The sequence below is a fragment of the Triturus cristatus genome, chromosome 11, assembly GCF_964204655.1.
Source record: "Triturus cristatus chromosome 11, aTriCri1.1, whole genome shotgun sequence".
NCBI classification, from domain to species: Eukaryota; Metazoa; Chordata; class Amphibia; order Caudata; family Salamandridae; genus Triturus; species Triturus cristatus.
This window is the reverse complement of record NC_140594.1, coordinates 627,852,374-627,877,623: the sequence shown is the minus strand read 5'-3', so window position 1 is coordinate 627,877,623 and position 25,250 is coordinate 627,852,374. Positions and strand designations below refer to the sequence as shown.

Here is a 25,250-nt window from a genome sequence, read left to right as displayed (position 1 = left end):
TACAAACATGGGCTCTTGAGACCGTGCCAATCAATCAGTGGGCACAAAGAGTGTACTCTCTATACTTCCTAATATCCAACGAGAACAAAACCCTAAGACCAGTTTTGGATTTACAGTCACTCAACCGCCTCTACGGGAGACACTTGACCTAAAGAATGCATACTTTCAAATCGACATACATCAGGCACATCGCCAGAGCGTAAGGTTTGTGGTAAGTGGACCAGATTATCAACTCAAAGATCTACAATTAGGAGTAAGAACAGCTCTGTGATTATTAACCAAATGTCTAGCTTTAGCAGTAGTATACTCAAGGGCGTGCCAAATTAATATTTTCCCCTATATTGACAATTGACTATACTTGGAAAGTTTGGGAGTACAATGGCTCACCCACACTTACCAAGTGAATCAACTTTTACACAAGTTAAGCTTCAAGATCTGTGACAAGAAAATCTCACTTCTATCCACAGCAAACCCAGAATTTGAAAGAGTGCCTCCCCTTTATCAGATGCTGTGTCATTTGGCAGTGAGAATGATAAATAAGTTGTTAGGAATGGGGGCACCCTGGATTGCACTGGTACCAAATTCAAGGTTGCACATATACCCTTTATAGGAATATCTAACCAGACAATGGTCACAAGCACCGGGAGCTGAAACAGTCTGGTGTTCGTGGAGCCCTGTGTTCAGCACAAATTACAGTGGTGGAACAAGTGTAGTTTGTTACTGGGTACATCATGTCTCAAACACCAGGCACAGGTGGTTCTTAAATCTATTGCCACCCTCACAGGTTGGGGAGCTCAGATATGCGACCTAAAATCCCTGGACCACCGTCCCCGTAGGAACAGCACCTACACATTGATGTCTTGGAGCTCATGGCATTACAAGTAGCTCTTTGAGCTTTCAAGACAACACTTCAACACAAAGTTTGAACAGAAAACATGATCACAATGTACTGTATACAGAAACGGGAGGGCATACACTCTGCACCCTCCCTTTGGCCCTACGGTCCTCTACTAATCTGCTTCACTTTAGGAAGAGCCTGAAGACCTGGCTTTTTAACCTTTAGTATTTCTGCTGTTCTTTTTTTCGTTGTTCGCTGTATGGTGTTATGTTGTTTATTCTGAGCTGCCTTGTTAAAGCGCCGGGACACTCCTTTGGAGTAGCCGTGCGCTATAAAAATAAATGTATAACATAACATAACATAACAATCATCCAATCTAGCCTAAGTAATTTGGCAAAGCACCTCTCTAGGTGGACAACTTTTGAGATCTACGCAGCGAAATGCATCAGAAAATTCATGATTGTGAGATAATCTCTCACATTCTCAACCAATACCTCTACTTCTGAGTGACCAGCAGAGAGCATGTTCAGCGCCCAAAAGAATGCCAAATGCCCAAAATTCAGCTCCCAAGTATCACCACCCACATCATAGGGCAATGCCCTATCGATGAGTGGTCAGGGATATTTGCTTATGCTTTGCCCCACTACCATGGATTTCTTTAATGGTACAGGCACCAATGAGTGTAGTCCTCATTGCCCCAATTTGTGCAAGTCAGCCACTGCACTCTCTGCGACTACAGATGTTCATTCATCCACACCACAAGCTTCCAATCAGCTCAGACTTTCTCAATCAATCTCAAAGATGGTTAGTTCATCCCAAACATAAATAACTGACGTTTGCAGTTTGGCACCTGACGTCTTAGAATTTGGGTACTTCGAGCTAGCAATGGATGCTTGCAACTTAAAACAAGCATTGGCATAGCCAATAGGTCTCACCTTTTGGACCTTATAAGCGTTTATCCATGCAACAGTTGCATAACTAAATACTTATAAGGTCCCAAAAGCGAGACCTATTGGCTATGCCAAGCGGCCGTGTGGCCGCGAAAGTGAAAGTGATCGCGATCACGATCAAAGCGGCCGTGCGGCCACGAAGGTGAAAGTAATCACGGTAAAGCGCTGCGCGCGCGCCCGCGCACATGCACTGTAGCTCTAGGCTGGCCTGGTAGCACTTTTTGGAGCCCTCTCAAAAAGTCTTGCCAGACCAGCGCATGTGCTGGGTCAGGCGAGACCTAAAAACAGAACCTGGTCAGGGTACTTCTCAGGCATGCTATGTGGCTAAGTGGAAACATCTTCTGGTTTACTCTTACAGTCATCACATTCCTTCCTTAATATCTGCAATCCGACCTATTATTTGCTATTTATTACACTTATTAAAATCAAGACCAGCCTATGCTTCCGCAAGAGCACACTTAGCAGTCATAGCTGCGTACCTGCAGAACAGAAAGCATCAGTCAATTCTTAAAGTTGCTGTTATTAAGGTACTTATACACAGCATTAAAAGGGCCGTGCCTCTTAGGCTGCCCTTGTCCCATTTGGTTACCATGACATTGTACTTACTTGACTTCAAGCCACTGCACTTGTGTCCATGCAGTGTCTTTCGTAGAATGCCATCTTCCTTGTGGCTATTACCTCTTAGACGAGTTGGTGAACTTCAGGCCTTCTCCGTTGAGGAACACTTTATTGCAGGCTCACAAGACAGGGGTGTGTTGAGCACAATCCATCGTTTTCTGCCAAAAGTTTATCACCCGATCAGATCAATTTATCTGTTGAGTTACATCCTTTTCTCCCGCCCCACGATAGCTAGCTGAAAAAGCACTACAAATATTAGATGTTGGAAAGGCCATTATGCAGTATGTCAACTGTCCGCAGCCTATTAGACAGACGTACCAAAATGTAATTGCTTTTGTACAACCATGGTTGAGGAAGCTGCACATACGCCGGAGGGATGCGGCAGGGGGGATGAGTTATCTGGTAGTCACCCCAGGGGCACGTGAATAGAAGACACGTGTTCCACTTTGAAGACGGCTGCGGGTATGAGGAGACTTCACAACCCTCTGAAGTTGTAGGTGCACCATTTGTGAAGGTGATTTGGAACCCCTTAGCCCTGAAGAAGTTGCGTGATGAGTCGGCAACGAAACATGTTGGCCCTATAGAACTGGGTATGGTTTGATTGAAACCATTTTTATTGTGGGAGCTTACAGTATTCAATAAAGTTATGATAAACTAGTAAGCACCACTGCTTTTTAGTAGTGAGAATAAAATCTTTTATGTTCTCACTGGGGTTCATTGGACACATGTAAATACACATGGCACTATTATTATTATTATTTTTTCACCACTTTTATACACTGAAATTATATATTAGGATATTATAATCTCTGTGTTTTTCACATGGAATAAGAGCAACCTATGATGATAAGTGGGTATACTGGTGAGTACCAACCAGCAAGACCCTCCTTGGTGTTACTACCGTGAGGTGCTCTGTTTCCTTTCTCTCCTTTTTCACCTTGTTTTTGAAAGTTTTTGGGGAAGAATTGGTGCTTTGATGGTTTTTCTGACACTTTTAATTGACACAACACAAACATATGAGGTGTGATAGGAAATATACACTAGGGAATCATAAAAGATTTGAAATCCCATTGATCAGTTAATATATGAATTGATGTGTTGTAGAGCAGCCCATTGGTTGTTATAACAACCATGGTAGGCCCATCTCACAGATAGCTCAGGCTAGGTGGATTATTAGGTGCATTAAAATCTGTTATGCCAAAGCCAAATGCACACTGTTCCCAGATCGCATTCCACTCGTAAAAAAGAAGCCAAATGCCATCCCTAAACTATATTTTATTGACAGACGTTTGCAAGTCTGACACACAGTGTTCTAGCCAAACATTCACTAAACATTTCTTTGTAGATATTCACGTTCTAGAAGAAGCATTAGTCAGGCAAACAGTACTTTAAACATTGTTCCAAACACCGTCCACTTCTTCTTACACGCCACCGCATTAGATGTGTTTGGGTACTACGTGTCAGTCTATGCACAGCATGTGATGTACAGCGACTTATTCTGAAAAAGGAACACATCGCTTACTTGTAATAAGTGGTTTGCAGCCTATGGTGCTGTAGATTCACATGCCACCTACCCACCTCCCTGGAAGCGAACAAGAAAACGCATATGACTATAGTCAAAGTTGTACGTGATTCATACACAGACATTATAAAACTTTATTTCGTCACATGCATACCTACCATTGGGGGGGGCGCACAATCTGAGGTAGAGGCTGTGCTCTGGTGCATTGTGGATTTTATAGGAGGTACCACAAGTCACCTTGAAACCCCTTCTTCGAAGAAAAAACACTTGTATCATTCTAAGCTCAAAACTAAACAGCAGAAGTATGCACAATCAATCAATCAAGGACATTTATAGAGCGCACTACCTACCCATAGGGTCTCAAGGCGCTGGGGGGAGGGGGGTGCCGTTACTGCTCGAACAGCCAGGTCTTCAGCTTCTTCCTGAAGGAGAGGTGGTCTTGGGTCAGGCGCAGGTCGGTCGGGAGGGAGTTCCAGGTCTTGGCGGCCAGGTAGGAGAAGGACCTTCCTCCTGTTGTCGCTCTTCGGATGCGGGGGACGGCGGCGAGGGCGTGGTTGGCTGAGCGGAGGTGGCGTTTGGGAGCGTAGAAGTTGATTCGGTTGTTGAGGTAGCTCGGGCCTTGGTCGTTTAGGGCTTTGTGTGCGTGGGTGAGGAGGCGGAAGGTGATTCTTTTGTTGACGGGGAGCCAATGCAGGTCTCTGAGATGTCCGGAGATGTGGCTGGTTCGCGGGATGTCGAGGATGAGTCTGGCTGAGGCGTTCTGGATCCGCTGGAGTCTCTTCTGGAGCTTGGCGGTGGTGCCGGCGTAGAGGGCGTTGCCGTAGTCCAGTCGACTGGTGACGAGGGCCTGGGTGACGGTCTTCCTGGTCTCGGTGGGGATCCACCAGAAGATCTTCCGTAGCATGCGTAGGATGTTGAAGCACGCCGAGGAGACGGTGTTGACTTGCCTGGTCATGGAGAGAGAGGAGTCCAGGATGAAGCCCAGGTTGCGTGCGTGGTCTGTCGGTTTGGGTGCGGTGCCCAGGGCGGGGGGCCACCAGGAGTCGTCCCAGGCGGAGGGTGAAGAGCCTAGGATGAGGACCTCCGTCTTGTCTGAGTTCAGTTTCAGGCGGCTGGTCGTCATCCACTCGGCTACCTCTTTCAAGCTTGTGATCTACAGTAAGTAAGGGTGCAAACCTATTGCTACAGGTAAGTAATGTTTTCCTTTTTGGCCGTCAGTGTGTCTGCATGTCTCCATAGCTCCCCATTTGCTTAAATTGTACTGAAGTTTTAGATTGGAGAAACCTACATTACATAAGTTTAGCTTTAAAGTCAGAGAGTTTGCGTGTTTGTGTTAGCGCATGTGAATTTCTGAGTCTTACCACGCATTTTTAGCGTTTTCACACCATTTTAAATAAGTCTGTGAGAAGACACTGTAGGTAAGACATCAGCACAAGCTATGTTTGTGGTGGTCTTCTGAAACTCTAACCCTCATCTAGGGAGGGTCAGGAAATTTAGACTAATAATACCATTCAGCTATTGTTTTTTAACCACAGGTAAATTGTGACATCATAGACTCAGGTGGGAATGAGATGTGATGTTAGCACACAGCCTTGGCCGGTGCTAGGGTGCGTTGAACCGCAGTGATGCGGTATTACTTCAGTGAAATTGAGTGCACACCCTTTGCTTTTTGGCCCACTTGTTGGTCTAGTAACGATTACACGACCTGCTTATCTTACGTGACTGTAATTTTCAGCCGGAGACGTCAGAAGTATGCAATGCAATAAGCCTTAAGTGCTTATATAGTGTAAGTGCTCACATGTAAAGTGCTTTGTCACCCTCCAGTGTTGTCCACACTTCATAAAACTGTAAAAAAAAATTTTTAAAAAAATAACACATTACTGTAAATAAGAAAACAATGCTCAAATGCACAGAAATGTGCTCGTTGGACATTTCTAAATGAGGTCCTTTCCCATGCATTTATGACTCTAGTTCTCTATTCTATTTCCCCTATTCTTTCCTTGCTTCCTTCTCCTTTTTCCCAGCCCTCTCTCTTCCCTTTCCCCTTCTTATGACTTTTCTTTTCGCTCTTCCTTCTCGTCAGTATCTTTTCATCTTTTTTTACAATCTGACTTCTCTCCTTCTCATCTCACTGTTCCTCCTCCTCATTTCCTGTTCTCATTTTTCTTCTGACCTTGGTGCTCCTTATTCTGATTTTTCCCTTTCCTCTTTCTCCCTTCCTAGCCTCCTTTCTGTATTATAATCTGGGCACTTAAATTATGCGATTCTGTAGCTATGTTGGTTTCTGCATAATTATGGATTTCTTGTACTTGGCAAAATTCCCCTCATCTGCTGTATAATGTGTTAAAATGACAAAATAGTGAAATAATTCGGCCAAGGACTGTGTCAAAATAAATTGCCTTTCTTGCCGCTCAAGTTAATGAACCCTGTCAACTAATTCGGCCCTCCACTGGTGCATAATCCCAGTGACCCTGCTTACATGGTAGCATTAGTATTATGCCTCGAACCCATAAGGAGGCCTCGATCACTTCCTTGTTGCAGTCGAATAGGAGGAGGCTGCCCACTAGGCCCAACTCCAGGAATTTTTATTTGGGTGGGCCAAGGGTGCATTTGGGTGGGCCACTGCGGGCTCGATTTGTCGCATATATGTCTAGCCAGGCCTGCTTCAGGGCCCTCCTTTATCTCTCCTTAGTCTTACAAGGCCCAGTAAAACGCACTCTTTTCCAAATCTCTTTCTAAATATTATCACTCTCAAAAAGTGTTTTTTTCCATGTAATGTTCCTTTGATGGGAAGAGGAGGTTTCTGAGGTGGTAGGTATCAGGCAAGTGACACTTCTCGGGCTCCCTCTGTGCGAGCCCCAGGGAGAATCCCTCTTCAATACTACCTCCGCCTGACCCCGGACTCTGCAACCCACTCCCTTACAGGCTTGATTATCCACTACTCGTCTCCAGTGCACCTTATCTCACAGCTGACCTTGGGCCCCAGCCCCATAACAGGCACCATCGGGCTCCACTTTCATTTTTCACGGTAAAAACCTTAGTAAAATCACCTTCAAACTTTAAACATTGGATATAGCAGTGAATCTAATTAGCACACGCTTTAAAGTATGTTCCACAGTAGCCCTTATGACCCGACTGCTAATTAAATCAACAAAAAACAGAAAGGCCATGACAGGGCCGGCTTTAGCGCTGATATGAAAGTATTTTTGGGCGCCTCACCAATAACCTCTTTCTCTGTAAATACCATTATACCACCTTCCAACAGTGCCCCTCATCCCTCCATTGCCCCCCCCTATTGACCTCCTCCTCGGATTCCCTCACTGCCACACACCACAAGTGCCCCTCATCTCCCCATAGCCCCTCCCCCTCATGACCTCCACCTCGGATTCCCTCACTGCCACCCTCCACCAGTGCCCCTCATCTCTCTGTAACCCTTCCCATCATGACCTCCTCTTCAGACTCCCTCACTACCACCCTCCACCAGTCCCCCTCATCTCTCCCTAGCTCCCCCTCCACCCCATGACCTCTTCATCGGATTCCCTCACTGTCCCCCTCCAACAGTACCCCTCATCGCTCCATAGCCCCTCCCACTACCTCCTCCTCGGATTCCCTCACTGCCACCCTGCAACAGTGCCCTTCATCTTTATGTAGCCCCTCTCTCATATGCATTTAATTTGTTGTATAGCGCTACTCATATCATTTCAGTGTATGTCAGTACTTTACAGCTACTCATATCATTGCAGTGTGTCAGTACTTTACACCACGCAGACATTATACAGAGACAATGAGTCATACAAGTATGTAAATCAGTCTACAGGGAATGTCACGTAAGCCAATGAGGATTACAAGGTGTATGAATCACATGTCATCCATACTGGTGGGCAGTGTATTTTAAGAGGGTTTGGTCTGGGGAAACACAACCTTAGGATTTAAAGAGTATTCCATGGGGGTCAGCTTTACTGATAAAAATGTATATCTGCCCAAACATACTCATTTTAGCAGCATTAGAATAGTGAAAGACTGAGGAAGTTCTAACTATATTACAAAACAAAAAAAGCGAAGTTCTAACTATAACATTCATGTTTGTCTGGAGCTCTTTGATGACAGTTCATTGGTCACTGTCCTATGTTAGGATTGTAACTTCTGAACTGCAAGTAACACAATGATCTCTGTGACAAAGGCAGTAACCCACTGAGCTATCCACATAAAATACAGTTCATCTGCATCTAAAAACTACTAACAGACAAATGGTTGCTCTCCAGCAGGATCATTAATCACCAGCGTTATCTGGGCATTTTGTATTGTCTTATTTTTGTCCTGCATCTGCCATGATAATGATAAAAACTGTTCAAATGAAGCACTCACGAAGTATGTGTTCTGCTGGGCCTGTGCAGGTTTTAAAAAGAAAAACAAATAGTAACACATTCTCTTACCTACTCCATTAGTCAAACTATGTGTCACAGCCTGATGTGATAAGCAAGTGCAGGGGTCAGGAAAGGTGAATAGCAATAAACAAACTTCTTTTCTCCTGCGCTGCATAGAAAAAGAATATCCACGCAGCACAGAGGACAGTAGGCAAAGGTTACCGTTGTCAAAGTAAGGATGTGTCGCCTTTCGCCATGTGGAGATGAAGGGGTGAAAAAAATAAACAAAGCCTCGTTAACATGTAAATGGTCTTTTACAGACCTGTGAAGTACTCGGGTGCGGCTGTGATAATCTCTAAAACTGTGTGTGTGCGCGCGCCCGGGAAGCTGTCTCAGCCGGGGCGCGCACACACACAGACAGCCCTTTGAGCCCAATAGCGTCGCGCGCCTGCCTTCAAGCCCTCACTGCGAGGGCCAAGATTCCTGTTTGGGGGGGGCCAGGCTCATGTTTGGGTGGGCCTGGCCCACCCGGCCCACCCGCTAGAACCGGGCCTGCTGCCCACAGCGGGAGGAGTTTAGATTTTGAGCATGATGTTCCAAGGGGTGATACTGCTGTGATGAAGCAAACGTGTTCCTTCTCTTTCTTATTTCTTCCTCCCTTCCCTCTGGCTGCCGCCGCCCAGTGGTAGCCCGGGGGTTAAAAGCTGTCCTGGATGATGTCATCATTCCAACCCCCTAGTGTACCGATTGAGTGTACCCTGTGAGGGCGACTGTCGCATGGGGGGGGGGGTGAGGGAGGGATGATATACGTGACTACAAGAAATTGTGATATTCCCTTTGGATTCATTGCCACGCTTGGACGGGCCTCCCGTCCATCCTCCACTGACCGCAGCACCCTGGCCCTCGGCCTGGGAGGGGGTTTCCTGTGTGCGCCATTCCATCACTCGCCCTTCTTCCCTCTCTCGGTCTTCTCTCTACTCTCGTCCTGACACTTCCCTCATTGCACCCCTCTCCTTTGCTCCCTCATTCTCTGTTCTTCTTCCATCTATGTTTACGGCTCTCCCTGCTATTTTCTTCTCCGTCTCCCGGAAGAAGACGATACCATTCGATACACCATTGCTGTGTTGTCTCACTCGTAACGAGCGGTCCAGGCCCTGCTGAAGGGAGGTTGCTTGGGGTGGGGGACATGTTTTCAGATGCTCTGCCCTCCTCCCCCCGTCCGTTTCTCAGACTCTGGCTCGGTGGCTGCTCTGACTCACGCCTCTGTCACGCGCCCCTCTCCCGGAGCCGCGGCAGCTGCAGCCCTGCTCTGTCGAGGCAGCTGAGACTGCAGCGCGAGCTGCAGAGCACAGAGGACCGAGGGAGATGGGGAGAGAGCTGCGGAGGGACGGAGAGAGGTCCGGAGGGAGTGACGGGGGATCGCTTCACGTCCAGCGGGTGAGAATGGCGCGCATCCATCGCCCTCTTTCCACTTCTTAATGTCACGCAGAAGGCTGAACTCTAGGCTAACGTGGAGCTGCGCTGGGCTCCCTTCCTCCCACGGGTGCACGTGGCCAGGCCGTGTATTCTGGCTGAACTCCTAAAGCCCATCTATGTGGGCTGCACATATCTCCGACATGTCTTCGGCGTGACTTGATGCAACTACCCACCACATGTTTGGACACAGCCATATGCAAATCAGCCTCGACCCTGCTCCTCATGGGAACAGTCCAGTCCGAACTGCCAGGCCAGGTCCTCCTTGGACAGTAAACAAGCATCCTGGGACCGGTTTCAAGGTAACACCACACCCTCATCAGCCACTAGCTTGAATCCATATCTGGGCATACCCTTCCCACTTAGGGTGACTATACAGAAACAGATGATATACAGAATGTTAAACATTGTCAAACATTCACCCCTAGTCACAGATCTAGGTTGTATACACCTTTTTTTTTGCTCACGACGCCACCCCAGTTTGGACCCAGCCATATGCAAATCAGTCTTGACCCTGCTCCCCCAGCTGAACTGCCCGAATTTGTTTGGGGTGCACATGTCACGCATGTCTATAACTGTAGATGACAAGTTCATGTTTCTGGGGTACACGTCCAGGATATGTCTTTGGTTCTGGGTGCCCAGGGCATGTCTTCTGGGAGTGTGTTCCAAGACATGTCTTTGGGTATCCATTTCTGGGCTTATCTTCAGGGTGCATGTTCCAATACATGTGTATGGGGTGCTTGTGTCAAAAGTATGCCTTCAGGGTGCATGTTCCAGGATATGTCTTTGGGGTACACACATGTGGGGTATGCCTTCAGGGTATTTGTTCCAAGGTATGTCTTTAGGTTCTGAGTCTCTAAGGCATGTCTTCATGGTGCATGTTCCAAGACATATCTTTGCAGTGTTTGTGTCATGGGACTGTCTTCAGGAAGCATGTTCCAAGAGATAACTTTGGGATACGGGTGTCCGTGGCATGTGTCCTGAGTGCATGTTCCAATTCACGTTTCCGGGGTCTGGGTGTCCAGGGTATGTTTATAGGGAGCATGTTCCAAGACATGTCTTTGGGGTGCAAATGCCTGGGGCATGTCTTCAGGGTGCATGCTCTAAGAAAAGTCTTTGGAGTGCACATGTCTGGGCCATGTCCTTAGGGTGCATCTCCTAGGACATGCCTATGGGGTTTGGGTGTTCAGGACATGGCACCAGAAAGCATGTGCCAACACATGTTTTTGGTGTGTTCTTGTCCAGGGCATGTTTTCAGGGAGCATGTTCCAAGACATGTTTTTGGTGTACTCGTTTACAGAGCATGTCTTTGGGGGTCTGGGGAATGTCTTCAGGGATTGTGTGCCAAGACATGTCCTTGGGGTGCACGTCGCCAAGGCATGTCTTCAGGGTGCATGTTCCAGGACATGCTGTTAGGGTGCGCCTGCCCAAGGCATGTCTTCAGTCTGCATGTTCCAGGACATGCTGTTAGGATGCGCCTGCCCAAGGCATGTCTTCAGGGTGCATGTTCCAGGACATGCCGTTAAGGTGCGCCTGCCCAAGGCATGTCTTGCCTTTCGTGATGCGCCTGCCCAAGGCATGTCTACATGCTCCTTGTCCTAAAGGTGTCTTTTGAGTGAGGGTCCATATCATGCATCTGCAGACCCCATTTGTAGTAAGAGACTCCATCTTCGTCCCTTTGAGATGACATAAAACCCTGCACGCTGTGGTCGGCTGTAACGGGGCAAGGTTTACCTTTCACTTGCACAAAGATTAACCGAGAGGCTGTGGACCCAGGAGGTGGTGACAGTAGGTGTGAGTGACCTGTGACACATTTAGTCTGTCAGAAAATCTGCCTTGCTTTAGCTCTACTCAGTCTAAACAAGAAGCCGGGGTGTAGATGAGTCCATAGTGAACCCCCTTTCTATTTTTATATTTCCCGAATATCCTGCCATATATTTTAGAACCAGAGTGATCTGGGAGCGCCTGAGAGACAAGATTGAGAGTCACAGGAGAGCCCAATCTGCCCCAAAATGATTTACGTAAGGTTGGACATTAGATGAGGACAGTCTCACCGTTTTTATTCGGTGCAGTGTGACTAGAAAGCCCTTCTCTGGTGCAAACACTTTTCCATGTCCACAAGACTCGGTCTCTGTCGATGATGCATCCCAGCCTAGAGTCTACCGAGATATTGCAATTTTTATCAGAAAACACGTGCAGAACCAGCAGAGACAGAGTCCTTTGACCCGGAAGACTAAGGCTCTGAGCCTCCTGAGCCACCTGCTTGCAGGTGAGGTGAGTACCTCCCGTGACAAGGCTCTTCCGTTCCCACTGCCATAGAAAGGAACCCAAAGCAGCCCTGGCTAAATGCTCCAACCAGCCCGGCTCCCTCCATCCCCTTGCGCAATCTCTCTTTCCATCAATCTCTCCCTCTTTTTCTCCCGTCTTTATCTAATCGCTTTTTCTCTACCTCCCACCTCCTTCTCTTTCTCTCTTTGTCGAAGCCTCTCTGCGTCGTTAATCTTAGGGAAAGTTTCAGAGGCACCAGGAGTTCCCTTGGGCTTTCCGAACCAGCCTTCAAGGGCTCCAGCCCAGAGCACGTGCAGAGCTCTGGGAAACAGGTCCTGGTGGGGACGGCTGAGCGTGAACACTTCTTTATTTCAAAGATTTTTATTGAAATTTTTGCATAAAAAAAGGAACACAAAACATAAGCACACAAAACTAAACATATAGTCATACAAAAACATAGAACATGCACAAAATCTGCGATTTCTAAGATCTACAGTACCTTCCGCTTCCCTCTATTTTCTTCATAGTCTGCCTTCCCCTTCTGTTCTAATAAGGGGTCTCGGGTATATAGGAGGGGGAAAGATGCCTGATCTGCGGTAAGTGTATAGGAGCACAGAGAGAGAGAGAGGGAGCTTGGTGTATGAACACTTCATAGCTCCCTTAGACTGCAGGCATTGAGTGTAGCGCCTAGAGAAACAAGACGTTCGCCACATGCTTATTTCAGCTAGACACTGTGGTGCTTTTTTGGAAAAGTCCTAAGTAGACCATCAGTGGGAATCTATCCTGTCTGGCAGTGTCTTTAACCGAACAGTGAACGATGTTTTGAAAGACATTTCAAAGTCTAGGGTGACGAACAAAAACAAATACCAAAGATGCAGAAACTTCTCACCTGGAAACTAAAGCCCGCATTACAGGTGGACCAGAAATGTCAGATTGGGCAAAAACGTAGGACATTTTAGAAATAATCAAAATCTGTCATTTGTGTGAAATGTGTTTTTGTGTGAAATTTTGGCTCGGGTATGCATCTCATGCTTAAAAAAGTGCAAAAAAGCATTGCGAACAACCACTCGTGTTCTGTTCTTGTGCGTTCGCGACAAATTTTTACTGAGAATGTGCTTTTAAAGTGAATGGTGCGTAATTATGTGAGGTGGTATAAGGCATCAGTTGGGGAATTTTGTGTAACAAGTGTGATGCACAATTCTTAAAATTATATGAATTTTGCCAGTGTAAAATCTACATTTCTGCCAGGCCTAAAGACATCACAATTGTGCATATTTTTCACTGACAAGCATTTTACCCCCATATAGTTTTCAGCACGAGTAATTTGATCAGAGGAAAAATCACACTATTCTGAGTTTTGAAGCTCTTACGATGATGGGAATTACAGCATTATCCCTCATTCTGACTTGTGGAACTTGGAATGGGGAAGCAAAACCGCACCATATGATATTAATAGGTTCCTGGACAGTTTACAGCACCCACATCTGTTCACCTTGGCAAGTAGGCCCAAGTGTTTGTGAGCCAGCTGTTGATGCTGTCTTGGCAAATAAGGTGCCTACCTTGTTAAACCTCAAACATATAAGATGCAAGGTGTCCTTAGACAGCACCCAAATATACAGCTTCAATAAACATAATTTCAAGGAAATAAGTCCTCAGGAGTTAGAAATAAAATGAAAACCATAAAGGTTTATTAAAATAATTCAGGTGCAATACTGAAAGCAAAAAGTAGTTGCGCAATAATTCAGTTTAGGGAATTAGCATTAAGCTCAATCAAATGCAGGATTAAAATGACATGAAGTCAAAGCAATAAACGCGCCAACAATAAACTAAGAGGCAGATTTATAAGCCCTTTGCAACACTTTTGCGCCGCAGTTGTGTCACTTTATGTGACGCAGCAGCGGCGTAAACAATGTGCCACGTTGCGGCCCATTTACAATGTTACGCAATTAGGGAGATGGGTCGCCTTGTAAAGCCCTGCCACATCATACCTGCGTCAGGTATTATGTATGCAGAGTTTGCGTCCCAATGCAAAAAAGCCTCGTAGAAGTGATGCAGTGAAATCTACAAGATTTCACTGCGCTCCTTCTAGGACGCCCCTGCGTCAAATCCCTACACCTGCTTGGAGCAGGCATAAGTAGTGACACAGTGTATTAGGAATAGACCTCCCCATGCTTTTCTGGAGTTGCGTTGTGTTTGCAACACGACGCCAGCAATGTGTGACTTTTGCGTCGACAGATGCGTCACATTTCTGAAACATCTGTCAATTCTTGCGTCATGGTGCACCATATTGTAAATACGGCGCATCCATGGTGGCGCAGGAGATTCACACGCAGGCAAACTCATGCATCTATACTGATGCGTCAGTTTTTTGTAAATTAGCCCCTACGTTCAAAGCAATAAACGAACCAACAAGGGTTCTGCCTCCAAAGTTGAGGAGTCAGAAGACTGGCTCTCCTCCAGAAACACATCATTTTATAGCCTATTTTACTATGGAAATCAATAGAAATGGCACAGTCAGCATGGTGTGGGCAAATGTGTCAATGAATTAGCAAATCACATTACAGAATTATACAACATCATCTAATGCCACCATTCTAACACTATCCCCTAACTTGGATATCAGTGTGCCCTATTCTAACCTAAAGTCTTCGTATGTGGCAATACAAACTAGTTACAAAGAATGGAAGTTATGCAAGTAAATGGCTACTGGCAGGAAGAGCCTTGAATGTTGCAAAGACCTCCCCGTGGTTCAGTTTGAGTAGAGCATGCCATAGCAAAATATTATGAGTGCGTGCGGTGAACAGTAGAATGAAAACAAAACATTATGGCTGGAACAGAATAAAATAAAGTCAAGGCCTAGTTTGGGTCCAGTTGTGTTAAGCATAAAAAATATAGTTCTATCAAGTGCAACAGTATGGTTTTAGTGCAAAAATGCACATAAGGGTTAGCCCACATTTTATTAAACCAAAATCAGGGCTCACACAGCTGACAGTCACAGGTGACCACGGTTCCTTGAATGACAGTCTCGACAACCTACACAGCCTACATTCATCATATCCACTATGGCTCCCCAAAGCTATTGTGCTCCCAAAGAATGCTAGAAGAGCAGCTTAGCCCTCAGCCTGCTACAAAAGGAGTTTGACAAAAAGTGTTTTTTAAGAGGTCAGTACTTCGGCAGCCTCAAAAGGAGACAAGCAGTACTTAATTTGAGCCGGTGGTTTCCGATGTTCCGCACCGGCACTTAAATCATCAATACCTGCACTTTTCATGAGCACTAGTTAAGGACACGTTTGTTTATGGTAGGCAGCGGGAGACTACGTGATTTGCCCAGAATCACAGGATGTTGAGCCGACGCCGAGACTCAAGCCTGGTTCCCCAGCTCCGAAGTCGGCAGCTCTGGCCTTTACACCACATCATCTCCCCATTGTCATGGTTAGTAGTTGGTTCTGTTTTAGGCATGTGAAAACAGAAGAAATGGGCCGGTGCAGGCTGCCTCCTGATGAGAGACCAGGCGCTTATGTTTTTGCAAATTAACCACTGGAGACAAGTGATTACTTTGTAAAAAAGAAAAGTATAAGCGCCAGTGTCCAAACATTTTCTTGAGCGGCCATTGCCCAGTTCTATCACTTTCAATGAGGACTTTCATAACTGGCACCGCCCATACGTACCACTTCCAAGCTAGGTTGAGAGCGAGCTCAACTTATTTAAAGAGGATTTGGGGGGGGGGGGTACTCCTTAAGGATATTTTGAAAACATGGTTTAAACTAGGAAAGTGATCCCCTGTTGGGTAGTAAAGAGCAGACATAATGATGGTGCCCTGGGGCACTCATCCCCTGGGGATGGGTGCCACTGTCTCTGCTGCACTAATGATACCTACACCCCTCATTCTGTTCATTATGGTGTGCAGCACTTGCATTTCAAGTGATGTATTTGTTCTGTGGATATCGAAAGTCTGCACTGCTGTTGTCTGCACCATAACAGCGCTTCGGGCACCTTACATTATCTTCGGATAACATGGAACGAGGACATAGTGAATTCCTTGGCATTATAGAAAACGTGGCTTGGCCGATTCCTTTTCATAGCCACCATGAGTGCTGTCATCTGATCAGATACGACTTAACAGGGACAGTGAGTGCTGCTGCTGACAGCTGTAGAGTACTCCAGTGACGTCAGCCACCCTGCTCCATTCATTTCTGCCAAGCACCCACTGCAGGGTGGCGGGGGTCACTGGGGTCTGTAAGGAACTGTCAGCAGCAGCAGGGCCTCTTTACATTCTCAGACTTGTTCAGTGCTCACGCCTTTCTTTCATTTGGTGCTAAGTAACTGGAGATCCTCTAACTTAGGTACTAGGTGACCTGGCAATGGAAGTCTTGGGGTGTACACCTCAAGGGGATTTCTATGGGGTACCTATATCTTGGAAATGTTTTGGAGGTTCACATGTCCAGGGGGTATCTTGGGATGTTCATGTCCAGGGGACGTTCTTTGACGGCACATTTCCATGTATGCGCTTTGGCGTGTACGTTCCATGGGATGTCCCTGGGGTGCACATGTCCAGGGGATGATGTTGGGGTGCACATGTCCAGGGGATGTCTCTGGGGTGCACATGTCCAGGGGATGTCGTTGGGGTGCACATGTCCAGGGGATGTCATTGGGGTGCACATGTTCAGGGGATGTCGTTGGGGTGCACACATACAGGGGATGTCTCTGGGGTGCACATGTTCAGGGGTTGTTTCTGGGGTGCTCATGTTTAGGGTGTGTCTCTGGGGTGCACATTTCCAGGGGATGTCATTGGGGTGCACATGTTCAGGGGATGTCGTTGGGGTGCACATGTCCAGAGGATGTCTCTGGGGTGCACATGTTCAGGGGTTGTTTCTGGGGTGCTCATGTTTAGGGTGTGTCTCTGGGGTGCACATGTCCAGGGGATGTCATTTGGGTAGCACATGTCCAGTGGATGTCTCTGGGGTGCAGATGTCCAGATGATGTCGTTGGGGTGCACATGCCCTCAGGTGTATATGTCCACAGCATATCTTCAAGGTGCTTGTCTGGAGCCTTCCCCTTGGAATGCGCAGTAAAGTATCATATCATTGAGTCATATATAGCGCCAACATGCTGCGAAGGACACGCAGGTACACATGACCAAGACAGATGAGGAGACCGTGCCAGGCTCCTCTGGGAGGCTCCATGGGGCATTCTGGCAGTGTCCGAAGGGCTAGTCTGGCAGGACCGTATGTGGGTCGGTTTTCTGATTGTTTGTGGGCCTGTTTTTTGTTCTGGTAGGCTGGTTTTACTGTTGATTTCACTGATATTACCACAAATATTGCCCGCAGCAAGCACAAATGCATGCAGTCGTCCATAATTTGCAAAACAACACTACAACGTTTCTTCACATGTTAAAATCTTCCTTGCTTTGCATATGTGGGCCCTTTTTGTAGCTGTCTGATTCGCTAATGGGGGCCACTTTTATTTTGGTGCCCGGGACTATTTTCTGTCCCAGTCCTATCTTGGACAGAGGGTAAATTCTAAAATAAAGGAGTTAGAGGCATCCAACTCAGTTTAACCGCAAGGTCTTTTATCGCACATGGGATCCCAGTCATGGTCATGCCTCAACTGATGGCAAAAGCTGTAACACTGAGAAGGGATTTAAGAACAGGCGAGCCTTGGCCCTGAGAGGGAATGATACTGGCACCAGGAGCGAGGAGGGGCATTGACACCAGCAGGGGCATAAGTATAGTGCCCAAAAAGAGAAGATGAACTAGTGCCAATGAGTGTTGTCTGAATCTGGTCCTAAGAGGCAGATGGGGATCTGGCAAATACTCAATTTCATTTATCTTTACCCACTGTATATGATGTGTAGGTAGGTATGCATGCTGTATAATTATTGCACAAGTAAACTGCATTTATATACAAATACTTACGTTTATGTTTCCGTACATGTGAAAAAATCAGCAAAGCAATACTGTAACCCTTTTTTGTTTACTTACACACTTCTTTCTAGTTTAAATATAGTTCATTTCACTTGTAAAACACATAAACAGACAAAGACTTTGTTATAGAGTCTCTTAAATTCTAAGCTTTAGATTACCAATAAAATTCATTTCCATAAGCCAGTCCAACAGAAATAAAATCAGCAGCAAAATAAATGTAATAAGAAACTTGTATTTCTGTTTGAACTAAAAATAACTCACCAATGAAGTCGAAAACAGAGCCTTTTAGGAACTTACAAGGACATAGTGTTGTTTACATTATCTATACTAGCCCCTTCAATTAGTGACTATACATACAGTACTCCATCTCTATTCCCACTATAAGAAGTGAAATGTATGTAAAGGGCAGGTTCAGCATCATTCTCGAATGAACCGGCAATGTTCTATTCTCAAATGGCGATTGCGACCACTCATTTCTGCTGCAAATATTAGCACCTAAAGAAACATTTTGTGTACTTCCAATCTATTAAAATAATAGAAATCCCGTAAAGTGGTGCTTAATTTCGGCCTGTGGTTGCTGGCGGGAATCTCAATCACTCATTTTTGGGGACCTGGACGCATTTTTCATCATCAGGCTTCGACGAAGAGCAACAGAGAGAAAGGCGGTAGCGGGTGGAGGTAGGAGGAAAAGAAAGATTAAAAAAAAGACAAAAGGAGGAAATGGATGACAAATAACAAACAAAAATTAGATAAAGAGACAGGAAGAATAGGGTGGTGTAAAAAAAGATGCATGAGGTGGAATTAAGACTATGCAGCTTCGGTATTCTTCGGCCCCCTGAATTTGACAGCACCTGCAGCTGGATCCTAAGGAAAACATTGGGTCCAGACATCAGACCATAACATTTCATGTAGCAGCGGCAGCAGGACTTCAACTTCACAGGACTGAAATCTGTTCACCAAATACATTTTTGTAGACTTCAGCAAATTGTTGACTGTTGACATCTGACTGAAAATCAAGACCTGTTATGTTATCTCAAGAATGCTACCTCCCATAGTTAGATACCTTTACTGAGAACATTGTATTGAGTATCTCAAAACACAAATATCTAATCCTCAATATCATTTACAAAAGTATCTCCCTAAGTGGAGTTGATAAAAGAAAGTCTACTCCCAATGAGGTGATAGCTTTGTAAACTTTATTTAGTGCTCAATACTAGTATTAGACATTAATTCTGTACATGATATTTTGACATACAACCCTGCCTGCTCCTGGTTGAGGTGCCCCAGAGTGGTGGTTCTTGGTTAGATTGCGACACACACACAGGCTTCACCTCCACACATCTTTGAAATCTATGCACAATGTCACGTGGACTACCACCTGACCCTTTATGTCTGACCCAAATATGGACTCTTGAGATAGGGACTCAACCCGGTTTGGTGGCTGCTGAAGATTTATTGCCATCAGACAGAAGCCGTTTGAAGAAACCGCCTCTGCTCTGCTGCTGCACAAGCACCGCCAATAACATAGTAGGCACTGACCGAAGGAACTGTCTGGTGCACTATCGTCTACATCTTCTCCAGATCAGGGGCTTTCCCCAGCAGTAGGAGATTCAGCAGGAGCTACTGAAGAGTATGACTGAACCAGTAGAGTGGGTACTTCCTTCAGGCCTCTGATGATTTGCCCTCTACTGGTTGCCCTGGACCAAAAGTAAGAAGAGTTGGAGTAGATACAGTGAAACATACTATCGTCGCTGAAACCCTAAAAGCCTTTAAGGGACAAAACAAACTTTCCAATGCTTTCTGCAGTCTGAGAGGAGCAAAGCCTTTCTTCTGCATTATTGCTCTGGGAGATTCCCACACCTGATGGAAGGCAGAGCGCCCTATGGAGAGAACAGAACAAAGTGGAAAGGCTTGTCTTTCCTTGCATCCTGGCCAAACGAATGCCCCTATAAAGGTTTTCTGAAGATTTTATGGTAAAAATGAATTCTTTAATGGATGGTGTGACTCGTTAGGCCTTTTATCTCGGTCCTGGGGCAGTTAGTGGTTACAGAGCAGTGTCCTTGATGGCGACTTAAATTGACATCTGGGAGTCACAGACCAGGCTTCTCCTGTTATTCACTCAGCTCTGCATGGATGGTGGGGGTGAGCAGTCAAGACTTACTGCAGGATGTGGTAGAGTGTTGAAACTCAGATACTGTATGATATAAGTGATTACATACAATAAACTCAGTGTTCACTGAGGGCTATTTCTTTAAAATGGAATGGTTCTTTTAATTGAGCATAGGAAAGTAGGGCGGTTAAAATTAGGGTTTCTGTGACCTACTCTGGTCAAGATACAACCACAGACCCAAGTGTGTCATTATGTGGTGCATCACTACATTTGAAATTACATGGTGCTCTGTGGCCAGTGTGAACCCATAGGGCAAGTTCCAAGTATTCTCGGGTATCTTTGAAAACTCTCGGGACTCACATTTTTCACAATGGCAACATTTTTAAATTCTGTAGAGAACATCCTCAAACCCAAAGGGCTTTAGGGATGATCTAAACAGTTTTGAAATAAAGGCAACTGGCCTCTGTGAATGAGACACTATTCTAAAACAATCCCATATTTTGGCCTTGTATTGGGGTGGGTAAATCGCTCAAAGTGGGGATGGCACAGGACAGATCCGTGTGAAGCAGTCTCGCCATATATGCTCTTCTGGAAGGATGTTAGCAGGTGCTCAGCCTCATGCAAGACAGCTGTCTTCAGGTTGCTGCTTGATTGCAAGGTCCCTGAGCTTCTAGGCAGCTAAGTTTCCGAAAATGACCGTACACCATTCTGTCTGGACACACATTCAACCGTCAAGGAGTTACCACATATCACTAAGTGGCACAGCTGGTAGCTCAAGAGACAGGCTTAAAGGTCTCTTTTCTTTAGCAGCAACACATCTGGAAAGTGAGACAGGACATACAGACCACACAAGCAGAGCCTTCCCATCATCTTTGTCCTGTTACCTTCACCTCTTGGTTTTCAGTATATCCTAAAGTGTTGTGGCCAGCTGGGACTGGACCCCTTTGCCACAGTGGAGCCCCTTCTGTTCAGTAATTCCACCTGTGCGGCCTTGCGTCCATATGTCCTGTTTGCGTGCTGCTTGTAGGCTTTGCACCTTAGTTAACATTATATATATATGAGAGGGAGAAAGAGAGAAAGAGAGAGATAGAGATGCATAACAGAAAGCTAGGAACTCTGGATAGTTCCCAAGTTTAGGTGGACAGTAGCTCCTTTATATGGAGCACCCTACAACACCAGCTTGCGATCCACACCGAGCTAGAAAGGTACAAAGCCTTTCACCATTTTTACAGAAAAGTCTTTACGCATAGGATTAGCACAGTGCCATCCACGCCCAGCTGAAAAATGTCAAAAGCCTTTTACCACTCCAGGCAAAATATTGCAGCATTGGACTGTTACAATGCTATCCAAGTTAACCTGGAATGAATAAAACAACCCCCGACACTTGTGTTTCAATCTAGTTGGAGCTCTTCGGAGAGTGCAGCTTCGTCCAGGTACAAGGGATCACCCTTGCTAATCCTATTCTTAAAGATTTTGCTGTAAAAATGGCAAAAGGCTTTCTCTCTTACTAGCTCGGCATGGATGACATTATGCTAATCCGATGCTTAAAACTTTACTAGAACAAGCATTGGCATAGCCAATAGGTCTCGCTTTTGGGACCTTATAAGTATTTAGTTATGCAACTGTTGCATGGCTAAACACTTATAAGGTCCCAAAAGCGAGACCTATTGGCTATGCCAATGCTTGTTTTTAAGTTTATGAGCATGATGACAGATTTGCAAGTGGTGATGGAAGGGCAATTTAAGAGATGCGAGCGGGTTCCATTTAAGTGAAGTAGGGCCAGGTTGCCGTAATTGTGGTTGAAGTGTGGAGCAATAAAGGAGCTGGGTGAAGGGGGATTGTGAATTATTTTTTAAAGCGAGTTGAGGTGCCTGCGATATCCCGGGAAAAACAGTGGACGGGACGGGGAGAGTCAGCCATTCAGTGGCGCCAGCAAGGGATAGAATGTAGGGATGGTTTAAATAAATTAATTTTAAAAAATGGGAAGGGGTTGTGGGGGAAGCAACTCGGAGAGCAAGTGTAAGGGGAGAGCAACTCACAAGAAAGAGAGTAAACAAGCGGCCGCGCGGCCGCGAAAGTGAAAGTAATCGTGGTCAAGCGCGGCGCGCACGCCCGTGCACATGCACTGTAGCTCTAGGCTGGCCTGGTAGCACTTTTTGGAGCCCTCTCAATAAGTCTTGCCAGACCAGCGCATGCGCTGGGTCAGGCAAGACCTAAAAACAGACATTTGAGGTGAGCAGATTCAGAGTGTCGCTGGTGTTGTAGGGTGCTCTGTATAAAGGAGCTGCTCTCCAGCTAAACTTGGTTCCTACCCTTTCTCTTTTGCACTATCTTTCCGGCACTCTAAGCCTGGCAGAACTGTTGAAACCAGCCCCACATTGCACGAGGCCACAAATACAATGGAACTATGAAGGCTTTCATTTCCAGTGTATGAAATGTAACCCTAAACCAACAAAAAATAATGATAAGTAGTATTTGACCACTGTCTAAATCGTTTTTAAATGATTATTAAAGCAAATGGAAGAATGCTGTTCATTCTACAGAAATCCATTTCCATCTATCAGCTCATGGCCCTTCCAGAACAGCAAAACGGAAACAAATGTCCGGTCCTACTTTTTCAGAGAAAGAAACCCTAGATGTGCTGAAACACTCCGACGGACTGAGAATGTTTAAACCTGCCGCCATTAATGCCAGCCGCACCGCTTGTACCCACCTGATACAGAATTGTTCCCTGAGGCAGGGCCTGCCACAGACATACCAATCCTTTCTTTCTGCCAGCGGGGACTGCGGTCTCAGATTGGGGGGGTGGGGGCAGAGAGTGAAAGAATGGAGCTTTTGTGAGGAAGAGGAGGGGGCAGGGTGACGCGATGGAATCTTCCCTGCAGGGCTTTAGGTATCCATGGGATGTCGAACGGAGGGAGGAGGGTGAGACTGCGCGGGGGCAGGCATGGGGTTACGTTTTGTTTGACTATTGTTCCCCTGAAAATAGTTCAGACGTGGTTCATTCAGATGGTGACAGAGCAAGGCAGAGGTGTCTGGGAATCGCAAGGGGGGGAGAGCTGTCGGGTTGCGTCAGGTGGGGGGGAGGGGGAGTGTGGTGGTGTGGGGAGGCGAGTCGGGTAGAAAAGAGCATGCACGCCCCGTGTGACCCTGGGCAAAACCACAGGAGCAGAGTCTTATATAGCAGAATGTAATGAGGGGGCGAGGAGATGAAATGGAGGCGTGGGAGACGAAAGAGGAGTGATACAGGCCCCGGGGCAACACAGAGTCTGTGAATTGATAATGAAGGGAGGGGAGAACGTCGAGGAGGCAGATGACAGGAGGGCGTGAAGGCACTGGGAGGGCTGGGGGTAAGAGGAGGGAATTTCAAGGAGATGAGAACAGAAGAGAACCCTGTGTGGGCAGGAGGAGTGCACATCCACAAGAGTTAATTTACAGACTCGATCAGTGCACTACAGTGCAGTACAAGATACTCCGTCATCCGGATAGACCAACAGGTGTTGCCAAAGTCCATGGAATACATTGAAAAGCCGAATTTTCGGGCAGAGGCCATTTCAGTCCCTCGGCGATGCTAAGGCCAAGCCCTGAATTTGCAGGAAGTTTTTAATGACTGGCCATGACCCTACATCCTACCATACCCAAACCACCCCAGGAAATTGGGATATATGGATGTATCTGTATGTATGCCATTGAGGAGAACAAAAAGTGATGGGTGCTTAGAGCCCATATTGGAGGAATAGTTGGGTGGGTGGTGGACCATCTCCCTCTAGCTTTAAAGAGGCATGGCACACTGGAGTACCAGGCACAGCCGGGTCTGGGGGGTATGGGTCATGGACGGAACAGAATAGTAGTCGTGCATAGATCTGCTGCTTTGACTGGATGGACAGTGCGATGGGTGGGGGAGTGGGGTGGGGGGTGGAGTTATGTTTTTTTTAAGGGAGGGGACTGCTTTGGTTCTGCATGTCTCTTTTGTAGTCTGTATACGATACTTCATGAGAAAAATGTCAAAGCTGGTATGTTGTCTTTTGATATGGTTGAAGCCTCTGGGTCACAGAGCTTCGCTGGATGTGTCTTTGACGAATAAAATTTGTTTACAAAAAAAAAAAAGTGATGGGTGGATTGCTTGAAATGATCTCAGCCACTGGTAATTACCCAGAGCACAATCCAGTCAGTCGTTTTTTGCCCCCAAACCTCCTCAGAGAAGAACCAGCTATAGGAAAATCTTCGTCAATCCTGCTACGGTAAGAACAATCCAACCTGTGTTGCCCAGACAGATCCCCACTGAACAGAAACACAAACAATCCTACATCGGTTTCTGTCTATTTGGGCCTCTTCAGTAGGGCGCAGCTTGAGACCCATGGGCCAGTGAGCACGGGACCCATGTCTGTGCATATCCATCACACCTGTTTCTTGGTCACGTGGTCATGTTGTGTGCCTTAGCTCCTGTTGCCTAAAAGTGGTTGGTTTAGCTGTCGGTTCTGACTTTGAAGCCAGTAATCATCTTCAGACCTTCTGACTAGTCCCTTGTAGTACATTTGGCGACTTGTCTGAACCTTGGCGCAAGAGACCCCTACCCTCCAAACTTTAGATAATTTAAAATAGGTTAATACATATCTGCCAACGCCACGCTGTCACGTATGACCGTTGATCCAGCCTGGGTTTTTGAGCCAACGGCAGGCTGCACCCTGGGATTTGTAAGCTGTGTTTGTAATAGTAAACTCAAAGCTGAAGCCTCAGTCTGCAGAGTGCAGGTGTCTCACCAGTCCTGGCTGGCTGAAGGTACCAAACATCACCTGAGGCCATTTCCCATCAGTTAATGTGTATTTAAGACGATATATTATAAGGCTTGTGAGCTGCATGGCATGCAAAAGTAAATATGGAATACTTTTACCTTCCCAGGCATGAACATTTACAGTAGTTAGTTGCAGTGCTTGAAATGGAAACACCGAAGTGAAGATATTTCCAACCTAGAGTATGTTTGCTGCTAAGAAGTGCTGGTACTTTCCCATTAAAAGTATTGCAACCCTGCTGGAAAGTGCAGCTACTCCCCCTTGCAAATGAAAGAAGTGCAGTTACTCGGTCGCTCACAGCACCTAGTTGTGCTTTTAAAGTGTGATCAAACACTTTCATCCGCTCATTTTATACTATTTGACAGTTTACACGTCCCAACAAAAAAGGAGGTG

General features: G+C 46.2%; 1 protein-coding gene across 4 annotated transcripts in view; it reads left to right on the top strand.

Annotated features, from left to right (window-relative positions):
* The window catches only part of PLAT (plasminogen activator, tissue type), a 108,245-nt gene that overhangs the window by 19,714 nt on the left and 63,281 nt on the right, over positions 1-25,250 (top strand). Inside the window, exon 1 of one of the 4 annotated variants that reach the window (XM_085634075.1) lies at positions 9,562-9,729. The exons of 2 other annotated variants lie outside the window; for them this stretch is intronic. In XM_085634075.1, the coding sequence (XP_085490201.1) occupies positions 9,658-9,729 (72 nt within the window). In that variant the 5' untranslated portion in view covers positions 9,562-9,657. Of the gene's footprint in view, positions 1-9,561; positions 10,068-25,250 lie in introns of those variants that run through there. One more of the 4 variants, XM_085634074.1, reaches the window with a different exon arrangement.